Source organism: Melospiza melodia, chromosome Z, assembly GCF_035770615.1.
Source record: "Melospiza melodia melodia isolate bMelMel2 chromosome Z, bMelMel2.pri, whole genome shotgun sequence".
NCBI classification, from domain to species: domain Eukaryota; kingdom Metazoa; phylum Chordata; class Aves; order Passeriformes; family Passerellidae; genus Melospiza; species Melospiza melodia.
In genome coordinates this window covers 35,648,807-35,666,789 of record NC_086226.1, presented here as the reverse complement: position 1 = coordinate 35,666,789, position 17,983 = coordinate 35,648,807, and the positions used below count along the sequence as shown (strand labels likewise).

At 37.0% G+C, this 17,983-nt stretch overlaps 3 protein-coding genes across 3 annotated transcripts in view; 1 reads left to right on the top strand and 2 right to left on the bottom strand.

The window, feature by feature from the left end:
- The window catches only part of CWC27 (CWC27 spliceosome associated cyclophilin), a 95,180-nt gene extending 94,479 nt beyond the window's left edge, over positions 1-701 (bottom strand). Inside the window, exon 1 of the mRNA XM_063180054.1 lies at positions 542-701. Coding sequence (XP_063036124.1) covers positions 542-583 — 42 coding nt within the window. The 5' untranslated portion in view covers positions 584-701. The remainder of the gene's footprint in view (positions 1-541) is intronic.
- SREK1IP1 (SREK1 interacting protein 1) lies at positions 692-10,487 on the top strand. The gene is given in 6 exon segments (XM_063180057.1): positions 692-874; positions 877-1,002; positions 3,489-3,536; positions 5,111-5,251; positions 7,451-7,529; positions 9,874-10,487. Coding segments are annotated over 6 exon segments (705 nt in total). The 5' UTR covers positions 692-753; the 3' UTR covers positions 10,064-10,487.
- Positions 10,488-16,956: 6,469 nt separating this feature from the next.
- The window catches only part of RGS7BP (regulator of G protein signaling 7 binding protein), a 34,088-nt gene continuing 33,061 nt past the window's right edge, over positions 16,957-17,983 (bottom strand). Inside the window, exon 6 of the mRNA XM_063180055.1 lies at positions 16,957-17,973. Coding sequence (XP_063036125.1) covers positions 17,882-17,973 — 92 coding nt within the window. The 3' untranslated portion in view covers positions 16,957-17,881. The remainder of the gene's footprint in view (positions 17,974-17,983) is intronic.

The window sequence follows — 17,983 nt, the reverse complement described above, 5'->3', positions numbered from 1 at the left end:
AGCGTGTCAGGTAGCTACTGTTAGTTCTAACTAACTTGAGATACAGCTCTGAATCAATATTATAAATATAAAGTACAACAAAGATGTATAATATATGTAATGTATAATATAGCTGTAATAATATACATAACATAACATTCATAACATAACAAAGCTGATGCTTTATAGAAACTTAAGATACCCTTTATCATTTTTATAACGAAACAACATGGGAAAAAACCAAAACCCATAAATACCCAAAGGTATAACTCTTACAAGGAACATCATTACATTCAGTGAGAGTTCATAACAAAATTAACGAGGTGGAATAGAGGACTCCTCTATTTTACGTCTCCGAGGACTGCTCTGTTGTATGTCTCCAGACATCATGCATCACGCCTCATGCTTTGACTCCAGCAGCATCAAAGAAGTAACTTTAACCAAACCAATCCGCCACAGAAACAACGACCTCGCCATCCCCAATCACCATGTGTTCATCTCGCTGTCCCCCCATAACCCAACAACATACAACTTCTTCAGGATTTCACCCCGCAAGCCTCACCTTCCCGTTGGTGGGCGGCTCCTGGATGTAGATGTTGCTCATGGTGAGGAAAAGACCGGCCCGGCCGGTGAGCCCTCCCCAGCGACCGACGCGGCACCCCCTTCGCCTCCGACACTTCCTACCGCCCCGAGCCGCCCGACATCCTGGGCGCCCGTACGCAGTTCGGAGAAGAGGGGGATGAAGTTGCACAAGCCGGAAGAAAGGATGAAGGAATGAGTCCTCGGCCGGAGCCTCTCCGAGATTCACTGAGAAAGAAAGTGTCTTGGGAAAGACCCGAAGGTTTCTCCACACATCTGTGGTCCTCCACCGTGGCTTCCGCCCTAGAGGTGCTAAGGCCCCCTGCCTTCCCTGGGAGTGGTACGGTCCGGGAGTGCGCCGGGCAAAGCCTTCCGGCGGGGAGAGGCGTCGCTGAGCGTGCGGGCCGGTGCAGTCGGGAGAGAGCGGCGGGATGGCGCTGCCGGGTGAGGGGCGCCTGCCCGGGGCAGGGGCAGTGCCGGCCGGCTCCGCCCGGCAGCTTGGGGACGGGGACGGGAACGGGAACGGGAACGAGCGGCGGGGCGGTGGACAAGTGGGGCAATTGCGCGGGGACGGCGCGCAGCTGAGCGCGGCACGGGGAAGCGTGCGGAGGGCGGCGGGCACTGCTCCAGTCCGCGCTGCCGGGGGCAGCGGCTGGGAGATGGGGATGGGAATGGGGATGGGAATGGGGATGGGAATGGGGATGGGGATGGGGATGGGGATGGGAATGGGGCCGGGAATGGGGCCGTGGCCGCGTTGGGCAGGGGCAGCGCTGCGGGCGGGTTCCTCTTGTGGCTTCGGGGCCCCTCCCCGAGCTCCTGTGTGACCCAGCGCTGCGTTCTCATGGCCTCCTCTGAGGTTAGCTGGTTGTCTGGGCTTTTCTCCTCCGCTGCCGTTCTGGGTTAGTGCTTGTGTCCCAGTAGGTTGTGCCTGTGAGTCAGGGCAGGCAGAAACACCTGCGCGATTTGAACGCGATTGCCATTGCTCCGTAGGGTTTTCTTGCCCTGGAAAACCGGGAGTGAGTGGTTCGGGAGCAGGTGAGCAGGCCTGAGCTTTGGTGGTCTGCTTCTCTGATGAAACGAAGGTCTTCAGAAGCTTGTTCCCATTCTAGAAGGAAGTTTTGAGGAAGACGTGTTTGCATTCAAAGGTTTCCAAAGGTTTTCTTTTCAGTCTTATGCTCCACTGAACGAATGAAGTCCTTAGTTTTTTGCCATTTATTGTCTTGAGAATTAAGATGAGGGAAGAAGGAGTGAGAAAGGAAGCTTCTTGCAATGAGTTTGCTTTTAGTCAGCTAAAATTTCATTTAGTCCAAACCCTTGCTTTTAACATTATTATTTAAAGCCTAAAACAATAACAAAATGTCAGTCCTAGGAATTTCGTGGGAATATTTGGTGACAATATTTGCATTCTTGTTATCTGCTGGGTGTCTGTTTTGGAGATCCTGACTTACACTGCAGATTTCTGTAGGGTGCACTTGACTGTACTGACCTCCCTTGGCTGGAATACCAAATCTTTCTTTACCTGTGGGTCAGCTATGCAACGGGGTTGGGGTTAACTCAGAAATATTTCAGAAAATTAGGACAAAGTAGGTGGCTTGGGTGATCTTGTTTTCTAGTCCCAAGGAGTAGTGAACAAGCAAATGCTGGTTTGATTGTTTTTCTGATGTGACATGGCATTGGTATGCTTTTGATTTTTATTTTGTGACTCTTCTTCTGTGTTCCCTACCTCCATATCTCACTCGTGGGTGTCCTTCTAACAAAGGGACTGTCACAAAACAGGGACCTGAACACTGCTGACCTTGAAGGGGATGTGTAATATTAAGGGTTTGGGATCTGCAGAAAATAATCCATTATAATGGAATGTATGGATCTTTGTTGCTTGGCTTTCCAACACTCTTTTAAGGCATACACCTGAGCTGTCCAAGTTTCCAAGGTAGTTTTTTCAGCTTGGGGTTTGAAGGTTTCTGTTATTTTGAGCAGAATTTTTTAAAGACAGTGCTTGTTTCAGTAAGTCGTAGTTTAAATTAATAGGACTGTTGTACTCAGTTTCTGCTAGTATATGACTGCTTAACGTGCTGGGGTGTTTCTGCTGTGTTCACTTGGGAGATAGAATGGCATCCTTTGATTTTGGGAATTCAGTTGTCACTTCTATTACCAATGGCTTAAATTATAAAAATTAAGATTGACCTGTTGGGGGGTGGGGTAAATCCCTGGTGCTTCTCTTGCATTGTGTCCTACTGTGTCTATTTAACTTAACTGTTGTCTCACATGGCAGAATCACACACTTTCAATACCTATAATTTGCATTATTCAGATCCTTCTCCCTGTTTAGAATCCAAACTTTACTGTTACCGTCTTCACTTTCTTACAGATTTGCTTTCTTGCGTTTTTTGTGTTTGGTCATGTTGTCTGAATTCAGAATAATTTAACAATTTGTTGACTTTTTAATTTCCTTCTTTGTTTTCAAGGATTGATTTTTGATTTGGTTTGGTATTTTTAATTGCCTTGTTAAGTCAATTCTTGTTATTTAAATATAAATCACTTCAGAGTTTCCAGTGAATACCTGTGAACATCCTTGCACTACTAGAATTTATATTGTGTACTACAGATCACTGGAATGCTAGATGTCTATTACTGTGTTCATACTGTAACTAAACAAGTGGAAAGGTCACAATAAATCAAATTAGGATTTGGCAATAAATATTGTAAGACCAAATGATCTCTAGCAGTTTAAATTAGTCAAGTGTGTTCTGGTAGATTACTGCACAGAAAAGTAGCCTTAGAAATGCAGTTTTTTAAAGAGATCTTGGTGTACTTAATACTCGTGAGGGGTGATCACTTCTGGTTGTGTATTGACATTTATCAAGCCACATTTGAAAGAAACTGGAAGGTTCTCCTCAGCAACACATAATTGGTGAAATTTTCTCTTTCAGGAGGAAATAAGGATAATATCAGAGCTGGATGCAAGAAGTGTGGCTACCGTAAGTCCGTAATAAGCAATATAAAGTTACAGTGTTTTCTTCAGTTTACGATGTTGGTTGGAACTGCCTTTTGAGGAGAGGGGAAAAAAGGAAAGAAGTATTCTTCTCCCTTGTTCCCCAGGCATTTGTCAGTTTAAATTACCATGTTCTCATTCTTCTGTTTATTTCATATTTGTTCTCTGGTTTCTCATAGTTATCAATGCTCTTTGAGTGTCTCAGCAAAAAAATTATGCTATTATATTCATATGTACAACATTTCAATGCAATTACTTGAGAAACTTTGAAATGAAAGCATCTTTTTTGATATATACTGAGATGTGCACTTGTGCTTCTTCTGATTCTGACTGCAAAGAGGCAGGCATTTCAGTTGAAGTTAAGTACAATCTAATTCACCAGAAAAAATAGTTTAAAATCTGTATAAACTTTTATTCTAAGAGAATACTATCGTGTGCATTTTACATTTCAGGAAACAGCTACCTTTATTGCTTACAGGTTCTGCAGTTGGCATTTAGCTCATGCTTTGGATTATACACTGATTGTAAATGTCTGTGGCTACTTTCCTGATTAATGGAGACAGGTCTTAGTGAAGATTTCAAATTTTTAATCACTGACTCTTATTTTTAGAATGTTGGATGAACAGACACTGTTTTGTACTGAATTGTCTTGAACTTTTAGCACAGTGAGTTAAGCTGTTTGGGTTTTTTATATGAGTGTTACATTGGGAAAAAAAATTTCTTCGTTCTTTCTCTTCAGGCTTTTGCAACAAATTTTGTCAATTACTTGCTTTGTGTATCTGTTCTTTCAAAGAAAGTGGATATAAATACAGATTTAGTGCTTTCTTTCCATATGCAGCAAGTATCAGAAGGTTTCTGAAGGAGAAGAAAATTTGTAGTCATACCATATGATCCATGTTTATATGTTTCTAAAATCTCTGTCTTGAAGGTGTAGGTAGTTTGTTATCATCCTTACTAAGAACATGAGATTATTTCAATTACTACTTGAATTAATGTGTCTCCCAAACCATATCTTCCTTTTATTTAAATTTCACTTTTTAAAATTATTTCAATGGGTGTATTCAGCACAAGGTTTCTAGCTGGTCATGATTATCAAGATGCAACTTAGAAAACTAAAAATACTGGTCAGGCAGTAGTTTATTCAGTATTAAGTACTGGCTGTTAAAGATTATGTCTCATGGGCAAATATGATTCTACAATTTCACTAGAGGGAGTTAAGCAATGCAACACTGACTGTAGTTTTTGAAATATTTCATGCTGTATTTTTAGGTAATTTCTTAAGAAATACCTAAGATCATTAAAAAATAGAACCTAAAGTTGGAAAAAATCTTCAAATTAGCAGAATAGGAGAGAGGCTGTAAAGCACTATTGAACAGTGCTTTGTACAACCTGTCAAATTCTTGGAGAGTTTTTCAAAGTGAGCTTTCTCTTGCCCCTTTCACAGATCACAGCCTGCCTTTTTTCCTTTCACTTCTCAAAACTGAGTAATACAAAAATCAACGTTTTTGATGTTTTTTTGATAAAGTGTAATTTTTCTTTCTGTATATTTATTTTGTTCAGCTGGTCATCTGACGTTTGAATGTCGAAACTTCCTCCGAGTAGATCCTCAAAGAGATATTGTTTTAGACGTTAGCAGCACTAGCAGTGAGGACAGCGAGGAAGAGGAACTGCAGAGATTACAAGCCATGCGTGAAAAAAAGAGTAAGGTGTTTTTTGTGGGTTTTGGATAATAGTCTTCTGACGTGCAGGAACTCTCATTTTATCCTTTTTGATAACTGCTTTTAGTTCTTTTAGCCTGTGATTTAAAAATAGGTCTTTTACTTTATGTGTTTAGACTTCAGAGGTTTGATACACACACACTCTTTTAGTATTACTATTATTTCCTTCTAGAGTTATTAATGTACCTGTTTGGAATATCTCAAAAGGGGCTCCTAAATACAAGAGATTAATTAATCTTTTACAAAGAAGCTACTTAGAAGAAAATAACATGAGTGTTCTGAGTTAATCTTTTGATTATGACATGTAGTTTAAACATTTTCTAACTACTGAGAAATATGACACCTGAATTTCTCTCCAGTTTCTAAGTAGGATTTTTACTGAAACAGCTAGTAGACTGGAATTCAGTCATTCATATTTTGAGAAGTACTGTTCTATATTTGGAAGCTCTTAAGTATCAACGCCTTGTCAGAATAAGAATAGATGAATTGTTTATCAGATACTTGAGTTCATTTGAATTTGGACTTAAAAGAGATTGTGCACCTAAGAAAGAAGGGGAGTTTCACCTCAGCGTGTTTTAAATGAATGAACATTCTTCTCCTCAGCCCTTCTGTTTTTCATTATGTTTTGTTCTTTTGCTCTTGTATGCGCTGACGTTTAGTTCCTACTGAAGATGCTATTTAGAAAGGAAAAGGGGCAGATAGAACCCTATAGTTAGTTGTAAACTTTAAAAGAAATGGATGGGCTGTTTATCAAGATTGTTGAATTGGTACTGCAATGGTACATTCTTGGAACAAGTCTCTTTGGAAAAAATACTTACCACTTACTATGTACTTTTGAATGCAAAGGTTGGGTTTTTTTCAGTACTAAGCTTATTGAAGATGGATATCGGCAGGAAAAAACAGCTGTTTACTTGATCTTCTAATCTTCCTGTTTTTATTATATGTTCTTTTACAAATTGTGGCTGCTGTGTATATTGTAAGGATATGCGTATCTGTCAGTTATCCAGGTGGAATTTTGCCATTTTCTCATCTCAAGATTTTGCACTATTTTCTTTAAAAAATACTGCTTGTTCGCTCATTATCATTGATGTTTTTTCATTGCTCCAAAGGTAGTTTGCTCTTTTATTAATACTAAATTATTTCAAGTTCCATTCCATAACATACATACCAATAATTTGTGATTATTGTAGCAAAGGAATAACTACAACAGCATTCAGACTTTATGGAAAGGGTCATAGGAGTAAAATGAAATACTCAAAATTGGCTATCTTTTTTAAGGATAAATTGTAAAGGCAGTATTTTCCTGTTAGTTGAATGTGTATTTATGTGGTAGATTTGCCTTTTGGAGAGTTCAAAGTACTTTTTGAACTGGTATATAAAAATCTAAAGTCAGAAATTTCATCAATGTCATAAAAACATTGCTTGTAAGTGAAATGTGAAGTCATGATATCACACTGCAGAGCAATAGGGCAGGGGGCAGACACAACCAGATGAGGGGAGAGTCTTTTGCTGGTTTCTGTAGGCAGTACATTGACAATTAACTCAAATGTGTCTCACTTATGGCATTGCTGTTTGTGAAGCATGAAGTAGGGATGTGTGGAAGTAACTCAGGGATGCCTGACAGAATATTATTTTATTTGTTCTAGTTTTCAGACTTGGACATGTATGTTAAATGTCAAAACTGTTAAAATACAGAAGAATCACAGAATGACTAGGTTGGAAGAGACCTTCAAGATCATTGAGTCCAGCCCATGCCCTGACACCTCAGCTAAACTATGGCACTGAGAGCCACATCCAATCTTTAGCACATCCAGGGATGGTGACTGCACCACCTCCCTGGACAGACCATTCCAGTACTTTCACCCTTTCTGTGATAAAGAACAGATATGAAAACCTGAATCTGGTATAAATGTATAGGAAAAGGTCTTTTTGCTACATTTTACAGGCCTTCCTTCATTCTTAGTGCATAGATCAGTGTCAATGCAATGTAAGTTGTGTATAAAAGTCCTGCTGCTACTGCAATATATTTCTGAAATTGCTATACAAACCAAAATTTGGGGAAAGGAAAAGAAAGCCTTTTAACAAGAATTTTGTAGTAACTTGACATTGCCATTGAAGCTATTTTTTAATGCTGATCTTAATTCAGACAAGTGTTTTCTAAACTTTAACTTTCTACCTATAGATCTAAATGAAGAGGAAGAAAAAAAGAAACAAAAAAGAAAAAGCAAAGAGAAAACAAAATTAAAAAGATCAAGGAAAAGGTAACCTTCACACACGTTTTTAATTTCAAAACACAGCTTTAGAAATATTTTTGATACATGTGTTTTGTCAGGAAATATTGCTTCAATTGATGCAACATTATTTGCAAGTACTTCTTTCATTTGAAAAGTTTTCTGTTTTCCAGTGAGAACTGACTAATGGTAAGGTAATGGTAAAATAATGGTAAGGTAAATGTTCTTAGATTAGTGGTGGAGTTACAGGCTTTCTGCTGTGCAGTCAGGATCATAGGAGTCTTGAAAGCTCTAGCAAGCTGCAGATCTGCAGATCAGAGAAAGCAGAATTGCCCCTGACTGTCCAACTCTAGGCAAGCTGTGATGAGAAAAGAACAAGTCAGGAGGATTGTGCGGTTGGTCCCCAGCCTAGCCAGCGCGGAGAAGGCTCTCTGAAATTCAGGGACTGTAGGGTTCTTTGTGTGCAGACATGCATGTGTAAGCACACGTGCAGGCACACACATGTGCTCTGAGTAACTCGCTGTTATCAAAAGGGAAACTTCTCTAGTACTGAACAGGTGTTGAGTGTTAGTGTACCTGTTAACATAGAAGCCTAAAAACAGTATTACTCCAGTTTCAGAGGAAAATGTCATAATACCCCAATGTATTGTGGATCTGAGTTCTGGCCTGTGGACTGACTTGGTTTTTTGAGGTTTTTTTCCATTTTTAAAGTGAGACTATAGATGAAATTAATGTTTCGTCGTTAAGATAATTGGTAAGACAATATGCCAGGAATTGCACTGGAAGGTATAAACTGTAAAATGTATATGAAGACCACAAGAAGATGTCACTCCAAAACAAAGAAACAGGATTTAATACTTGTTGTATTTGCATATTTTTTTTCCTTATTTACATTGTGTAGCTTAAACTTCCACTTTTGAAGACAGCCCTTACAGTTGTGAAGAAGTAGAAGAGAAAAGAGTCAATCTGGTTGTCAGTTTTGTGATAAGCAAGTCTTACTCTTTAAAATTTTTTAAAATTTAATAAGGGATAAAGCAAAAGTAACAGCGCTGGGTGCACAGCCGTAGCCAGATGCATGTGGTTAACTATAACAACTTTTGTTACATACTTTTTCATTGCATTGGTCAAAGGCATATTCATGAAGATTAAACGTTCCTTTGAGTTTACATGCTCCAGGAATTATTTAGCTTAGTTCTACTCCTGGCCACATCTTCTTAGAGTATTGCCTATTCCACTAGTCCCACAATGCAGATGTGACTTAGAGAGTCTTGTATTTTATTTTCTCACAAGGCCCCCTGGTCTGTGGTTTGACAGCTACTAATAGTCAAAGGGTCGGTGGTAGATTTCTTCTTGCTCTTCCAGTGTTATTTGCCTGGTTCTTTTCAATGTTATCTTATCATACAGATGTTTTGGCCATTTTTACAAGTATTTTCAATTAATATTAGCTATTTCACCATTGTCAATTAGTTAAAATAATAAAGGCATTAATTACTATTTCACAACTACAATTACTTCTGCAAAAGTCAATGTTATAATATACAGCACATAGCCTCTATTTTAATATTTTGTGAAAGCTTAAACTATAATATATATCTGTCACACTAAAATATACAATGTACACAGGGATTAGGGTATTGCCCATAAAAGGCTACACAAATTATACTATATAAAAAGCAGTTAAAAAGAGATTACAAACTGTACTATATCAAAGTAATTTGCAAAAGCCCATATATAATAGCAAAAGCCAACAACTACATAGTTATCTATAACAATTTTCTTTACATTCAAGTAATAGTTAATTAAGTAAACAATAGCATAAAACTCCCCTCTTTAGCATTCATGAATATTTAATGACTTATTGTCCTCATAGTTTATTTTTGTATGTAATCACTCATCATTGCTGGTTAGAGACCCATAGTATGAGCTGCAAGTACATAAAAATTTTTCATAACAATTTCTCTCAGATTCTTGCATCATCAGAGACATATATCTGAAGGCATTAATTAGCATTGTTACTGATCATGTGATATTTAAAAAACAGAAGCTCTCCCTTGTTGTCATACTTTATTTTTTGATGGACTGTACTCTTGGTCTTTCTTTTCTTAAAAACTAAAAACCCACACAACTTGCCTATTCCATTATTTTTTTATCTGTATTATAAACATACTGCTTTTGTGGCATGAAAGTTGTATTAGAAAAGTAATCATTTAAGTTAAACATGCAGACTCAGATATCATAAGCTTTCCAGTGGATGCTACTGTACAAATTCTACACCAGATTCAATTTGTGACATTACAAACATTCTGACACCTTAAATTATTATTGTGTAATTTTCCTTCTTTAATTACATACTGATCTGCATTTTTTTTACTAGATCTTCCTCATCAAGTTCAGCAGAAGAAGATGAGCCAAAGTCAAAAAAACAAAAATCACACAAAAAAGAAAAGGAAAAGGGGAAAAAGCATAAATCAAAGAAAGGAAAGCATCATAAAAAGGAGAAAAAGAAGAGACGAAAGGAAAAAAGTTCATCTTCTAACAGTTCAGACAGTTCGAGTAGTGACTGACATGTCTATTTTTGCTTTTGCTTCTGCAGAGAAGATGATTTTCCTTTCATAGCAAGTTTATTTATGCTTTGCAATGCTGTTTAAAAATGGGATATTTTTTTTTTGAGAAATTTATTTTGAGAAATCTATTAGCATATGTCAGTGCATCAGATCATTAGATGGACCATTATTTGAAAAAAAACTGCTTTTCTATTTCAGGTTTATTAATACTAAACCATGCAACTACTTCTTCACCTTGTTCTTAATTCAGTTGTGATTGTGTTTGAAATCCTTTACAGTAGGATGCGGTAAATTTCAGTTCACAAGCTTTTGTTTAGAAAGATATTAACTGAAATACGCTTAATGTCAGAATGGTTACATCAAATTTGTAAATTCAAGTAAGATTTTCTATTACCCTTTAAATAAATATATGTTTTACACAACAGTCTCTGTTTATATACATTAATCAGTAAGTGCAAATATGAATCAGTGTTCAGGTCTTGAGAGGAGAAGAATAAGCAATGAGAAGCTATAAAAGATTAATCCTTCAAAATTATCTTCTAAAATTGATTTAGTCACAGACTGTGAGACATAATTACACATTATTTTGGCAGGATCACTATAACCAAGCTGAAAATAAACAGAAGCAAGCAAAAGCTATCAATTTTTAAAGTCCTTTTTCCTTGGGTTTTGTTCTTTTACAAAATGTTATGGCCATTTCATCTTCGACATAGATGTAAAGGTTCGGATGTCACAACAAGACTTCTGGTGATAAACTGTTTCTTCATTCACGTCAGTTGTTATTATCTTCACTTTGCATGAATCAGACTTTTGAAAGCTAACCCTGGCATAACTCCTGCTGTTCTACAGGCCCCAAATAGTAGTGACTGCATCCCTGCTACTCTGCAGCCTCCAAAGCTCTTGCAATACAAAGGTGATGCCAGTATAAAGAGTGCCATTCCCTGTCAGCTTATCTCAGATACAAAATGAAATGCCTATTTCCAGAAAGAAGGACAAGAACAAAGCATGTGAGTAGTATGTGGCATGGGCCTGGCAAATGCATAGAGTAGTGAAGAGTCAACAACCTGCCTTACAATAGACTCTGAAAAATGCAAATCAGTCTTCGGCAATAGGCACAGGAAACAAAAGCAGATACTTGGTGTTTCCTTCAGTCATCTTTCCCAGGTAGTGGAAAAAAAATGTGCACACTGGCAACTGAGCTGCTAAACTGGGAAACAAACTGTGCTGTAAAATGCACCGAGGCCTGGAACAACTGAATTGAAACTGAAGGAAGCTCTTGTTTTGCAAATAGCCAAAGGAAATACCATTCACAGCACAAAAGCTACAGCTTCAGCATTCTCTGCAACTTGTGAGACTCCAAGGAAAACCCTTCCCTCTCTTTCACAGTTTAGAGCACATACATTTCTTCAATGTACCTAGAATAATTGAAAGCTCCTTTGAACACAAATAATTTTGTTTAACAGGTATTACCCTGTTTTTAATACATATCAGATGAGCACCATTGAACAATTCAAGAATATTTTTCTCTTTAAATTCTGCCAAAACTACACTTCCACGCTTAGTAGTTTTCATGGTCTTTAGAGGCATTTTAACAATATACTTGCCATCTTCATAAACTTCTGAAAACTTTTACCTGCTACTAGCATAATTTTGCGGTGTGAGGACAGCGGTGTGTACATCACTGATTGTAATTTAATATTCGTTTCCTGTGTTCATGCCATTTGGGTTTTGCCTTTTTTTTTCCTTTTATATGTTCTCTGTATTCTTTACACATATATTTGTGACACTGTCACCTATTGTGTTAGTAGCTAGTTTTCCCTGCAGTTCTCCATGGCCTTTCCCTAAGCAGAAAGATAAATTCCAGAGCTCCAAGCCCCAATAGGTACAAGGTACTATCTTGGTTCTTGCTGTGAACCAAGGCTGAGAACAACTCTTGGAGATATTCTCATGGAAAAAGTAAAACTAATGCTGAAGGGGGGCTCCAGAGAAGGGGCTTGACCTGGGGGGAATTGTGTCACCACTTGTCCTAATTAGTGCTTTTTATCAGTTATGCTAATTTCCTAAAACGTATAAAAACGTACTCACCCCTGTGGGGTGGGCTTTTGTGGGTATCTTTCCATAACTGCTTCTGAAGGCCTTCAAATAAAGGTCGCCTTTTATTTTACCTCCTTACTAAAATCTCAAGTTTAATTTCCAGGTTGGGCAAAAAGGCAACGGTGTTACCACTACAAGCTCTACTACCATTGAAATTTGTAGGAATATTACTTTAAAGATTTAGTCATTTGGTAGCGTCAACTTGTGTTGTTTTCAGGACTCCTTCCTGAATATTTCCTGCAGTTCCTCTGTTGTATTCTTTTCAATGGTATGTGTTGGTTCTTGTGCACTCTGCAAGGGGGCATAAATGACGGACAAACAAAAAGTCTTAGCCATAGGTACTTAAGTCGTAGAACAAAAAGAAAAAATAAATTCTTTGTGATGCAGTATTATTATGCAGCTTTATAACGGTAAGGTTTTGGCTTCTTTTTCCTTTCAAAAATAAGTCATACTGAAGAATCATAGCTCAGAATTGCAATAATGCAATTATGGATAGAAAAAATTGCAGCATCTAGCTGTGAACTTGGAATGGACTAATAACATCTACAGGCTTGTTCTTTAAGCTGCTGAGATAATGCATATTGAACTCTGCATTTACTCAGTGCTTTTGTAGTTGACAGCAGGAAAGAATGTCATAGCTGCAGGCCCTTCTGAAAAGAATCATGAGTAATGAATCTGACATGGTGCTTGTTATCTGTTTCATGTAACAATCAGTTCTAGGAACTCCTGGGATGTATTTTTAGAAGATCATCTTTTGCAACTCCTCACGTCATCTCTCCCCAGTCAAAAAAGGACACAGTCTCTGTGTATGCAAAACAGAATGGCACACATGCCCAACTTTTTCACTGAACTGATGATTGAGTTGTGCTCTGAAGTCTCCACAGTAGAGCCAGTGTTGAAGATGCTAAAAGGTTTTACTGGCATTGCCATGTCTTAGGCAGCCAACTTATCTTACCTTGTGAGAATTACCACACATCACAGACTCTCTTGGGCAAAGACACACTTGGTGCCTCTTACTACAATGCCTCTGCCCCATGGCAATAGTACCTGAGAAAGGCATTAACAGAAATTCTAAGATGCAAATCACAGAAAGTAATAATAAGGGTAAATAGAGAAAACTATGTCAAAAATGCTTCTGTAGTAAAAATGCCAGTACATTTATACTACTCACAAGAAATTCTAGTATAACAGTCTATGAAGATGAATTTAGGTAAAAACACGAAATGAGGTGGTGGTAGCAGAATACAAGAGGTACAAGAATAAAGAAACCAAAGAGATAAGGAGGGGGAAAAAGGAAAAATTATTTGACAAAGAAGACCAGAAGAACAGGTTTATCTAGAAAAGCAACATTATAGTTCAAATACTAGCAATAAAGGAGAGAAATCTGAAAAAGGCTGTTTGTAGTGTTCATTTAAACTTCAGCAAGATGTACTCAAGATATGGTTTAGTTTTCTGTGTAAGCTAAATATTGGTCCCACTGAGAAAGTGTACTGTGAAGGAATGATTAATCCTTATTTGTCTGTACTGTGTATTTTCCTGAGGCTTTAATCTAGCATAATAGTTTATAAAATATCATGGCAGAAATTTGACCATCAGAGAATTTTAACAAAGAATAAAGTTGACCTGGGAGAAACACATTGTATATGTTATTAATTGTCCAGGAGTAGATTTAGGCTGAAAATTGGTAGAAACTTTGTTTTTGTCAAAGAACTGCAGTCCCAGAAGAGCTAGAAATAACTTCTGGAAGAGGGACCTGAGTACATATAATGGGTCAAATGACTCATTGCATTAGACAGCAATGGACTGGACAAAAAGAAACAGGGGCTTTCTTGGACACTAGAATTCCCATTACTACTGGTACTTAATACATTTTTAAAAAATGGAAGTGAGAGAAATACCACTCCAAGAAATTTTACAGATGACACAAAATAAGGTAAAGGCTCAAAGTACTAGTGAGATGGAGACTGGAAGTTCAAAGCCAAGTGAGTTCAGGGTGGAAAATGTCTAAAACTGGCAACATGAGGCTAGATCTGGACAGCAGATTATGCATACGCTGGGAACAGCATAAGTTGAAAAAAACCAAACACTACATTAGAGGGTACAACCACCAATTAAAGAATAAAGGTATACCTCTTCAAACATGCCTGGGGCTACTTTTGTAAAACTGCTACAAGAAAACAGAATCTAAGGGAAAACAGCTTTGGATTTGAGATGAATTATTTAGCTGTAGAACAGTCAAAAGTCATTATTACAGCTTTTGCCACACCATGATCCCTAGAAAATATGTCCTGCCAACCTATATTTAGCCCAGCTCAGTTCTTTTTGGATTAGAAAAGCTTGTGCTGAAGGTTGATTGTGCCTTTTCCTGCAAGTCAGTCAGTGCCTTCAAGGTCCTAGAATTAAACAGGACCACAAACTTCCCAAAATACTGCTACAAGTCTCCTCATTGACTGGAGTAACTTATGACTAAGTACAAGCAGAAGATGTATCTTTAGCTTGTCTTGCCTCTTGTCCATGAAGCTGGACAGTAGGTATGGTATCTCTTACAGAAGTAATAAGGAATTTCACCATTACACGGGTATGAGACCAATAGGCATTTAATGCACCACTGCATATATTCATTCCTCAGATGGGATAGAAGTTGGTTATTGTATTTCTCCCATTCTCTGACACAGATTTTCTGAGTTGTATTGGATATACGTGGACCTAGTATGTAAATTAAAATGCTGATTTTGCAAGGCAAGTTCTCATTTTGGTTAAATTAACATGCAACCTGCCGCATGTGTTAGCGTGCTGTCTACTGCTGTAAGCTTGTAGTTTGATTTTGCTCTGAAAAATGCAGACCTTACAGTGTACATAGATATTTGATTTCTTAGATTGGTAATTTATGACACATGAAATATTTTTTTTTCACATTAAAAAAATGGTATCTTTTCCACATGAAATATCTGTGAAAATAATGTGCTACCAGTGGAAGCTGGCTACAAAGAATTTGAAAAGCTGGAGCTGCACAAAGTTTTAGTAAAAAAAAAAAAAGAGTTGGTGAAATGACATATTTGGTGGGAAGAGGAATTTTTACTTGCTTCCTACCCTGCAAAGTAATTATGGTGCCTTTAACTCACAGCACTTTCAACTAAAATGTTCAAACTCCAAGAAGTATTTAGAAAGCATTCTCCCTCAGTATTGTCCCTGAATTGCTAGTTTCCACACATTTAGGAGTTTAAAGTGAAGTATTTCAAAGTACTTGGAAAGTAAATAGTTCTAAATAATCTCTAAATAATTTGTATGTCATTTTGTTGAGGGAGCTTTTAAACTTTGATCCTACACTGCTGTGTTCCATTAAACTAAAATGTAGTAATATCATTAACTTTTATCTTTCTTTTACTGACATCATGTTATGGGGCTTAAAAAGTTTTATTTCCTTTTGAAGTAGTAAAAGATAATCCACTACATTCCTAAGTAAACCAATTTTTATCCCTTGACACCAATTCAGATACTTACCAGGACTTGTTTCATGTCACTGTCTCTTAGGAGAACTTCCGTTCACCCTTGAGCACCAATATTCCTTAAGTGGCCATAGAGCTTGGGAATTACAGCATGTCTGCAATTAGGATTAGTAGCAATACAAAAGGCTTCAGGTAAGATGCTAGATTGCTTAGAATTATAGAAAGGCTTCAAAACGAACAAAGACTGCCCTTTTAGCAGTCTTTAGCTGAGGAAGAAGAAACACTGCCAAAATTTCCAGAATAACAAAAGGTACAAGGATGCACATCATTGTACATTTTCATACACTGCAGTCTCAAAGGGCTTTGAAGACAACATGTTCAAGTCTATCACAGAATGTGATACTTCTCACTGAAGTTAGGGAACTCACTGTGACATGACTGATGTCAAGAGTTTGGTAAAATTAAGATGTTTATGCATTTGTCTCAGTAATATTCCATTGCAATACATGTGGTTAAAACACAGAGATATGAGCTGTCATGTCACTTGGCATATGAAATTCCTTGTGATGATATATGGGCAGGTAATGAATAAGACAAGGTCACTGCTTTATCTGCCCATCTGATTCTCTGTGTGTACCAAAAAACAGGATTTCTAAAGAAATCTTGTATGAAATTTTCTTTCCCCCTTTCTTATAGCATCACTGTACATTCAGTCTTCAATTCATACTTTTTTTGGCATTAATGTCTTTCTTTTTCACTTATGCTGAAAAAAATTAATTGGTTAATTGTAACTACTGATCAGTTTTGCAGACAGTATTTTCGATAGTTATTAGACACCAGGAGCTGTTTTTCCAAGGTTCTAGCAGTTGCAAAATCTAGCATATCTGTGGGGATGGAATCAGAGAGTGAGTCTATTGCTTTGAGACTTCTCATGAAGACATGCCAATGCTGAATGTTAAGGACAAGAGCTCTGATTAGTGAGTGCAAGGTCGATGAGAAATGTGCAGAAAACTTTAAGGAATTAACTCGGAAAAACATTGTGCTGCGGACTTCGATTCCATTCTTCTTAAAAATGTTGTTTGCTCTCACAAAGTTTGTGTGTGTAGGAATCTCTCAATTTCAGATGCTTTGGAGTATATATGCCTAAGAATAGTTCATGACCTGAAATCTTCAAACACATTGAAGTTACCTTTCTTGGTGCTATTTAAAGAATTTAGTCATGCATATTTTTTAATCTCTCTTTGTAAATATTCTTGTTGAAATGGAAATATTATAACAAATTTTTGTAGTACTCTGTCAACAAAATTAGAAAAAAATACATAGTCTGGCAATACAACTAGAAACAAGACAACATTTAATTTAAATAAAAAACTTTATTAACAATGTAAAACGTTTAGTATCTTACAGTCTGAGATAATTTTGGCATGCCTTATAAGATCAATACTTGATATGCAGACATCATGCTTTGAATTCTACTGGCAACAAAATGAGTTGGCATTGTGTTTTACATTGTTTATTTTAATAGGCCTTCTTTTAATAAATTATTTATTTTTTTCAAAAGCTTGTAGATATACCATTGCCTGAAAAGGAAATTTGTTGCTTCTAAGCATTGTACAGTTTATAGATATTATGATTTCTCTGTATTTACAAGTCCTATCTATTTTCATATATGATTTTTTTATCATAAATTAAGATATTTTTCCATAAAGCTTTGAACTTGAGATACAGTGGAAGACTAAATATGAATGAGAGCACAAAAAAAGCAACTGGAGATTTTGTACAAATTCTGTTACAGTATTGTTTGAATGTCTTAGAACTGTAATAGTTTTGCTCTTAAATAGTTTCCTATGCTTAAAGACTGTGAGAGAATAATCAAATGTTCTGCTATGCTTGAAGACTGTTAGAGTATGATTTTAATATGATACTAGTAAGAGTACTGTACTACACACAAACTTTTAGCTGCAGCTCAAACAATTAAAAAAAAACCTCTAAAATTATATATGAATCATAATTCATGTGTCTTCTTTGAGTGATTGAAAGTAAGCATGCAAAACATACTTTAAAAAGTTTTAAATATGCTAGATCTATTCCACAGCCATTTTTTGACCACCATAATTTGAAAGTATTAAAATTCTTACTTGGAAAGGGGGATGGAGCAGAAGACAAAAATGAATAGCCTAGTGTAGAAAATATACTTTATACTTTCATCTTTTCAGTGGTCAAATAATAGGGGTTTAATCAAAGTCATGATTTCCATGGTGCTTCTGTGCCTAATCTTCTAACTTGAGACAAGACAACACAATCCAAAGAATCTTCGCTTCCGTCTTCTTACCAGCGGATAGGGAGTTAAGTTTAGGAGGCTGCTATCATCTGTGATGAA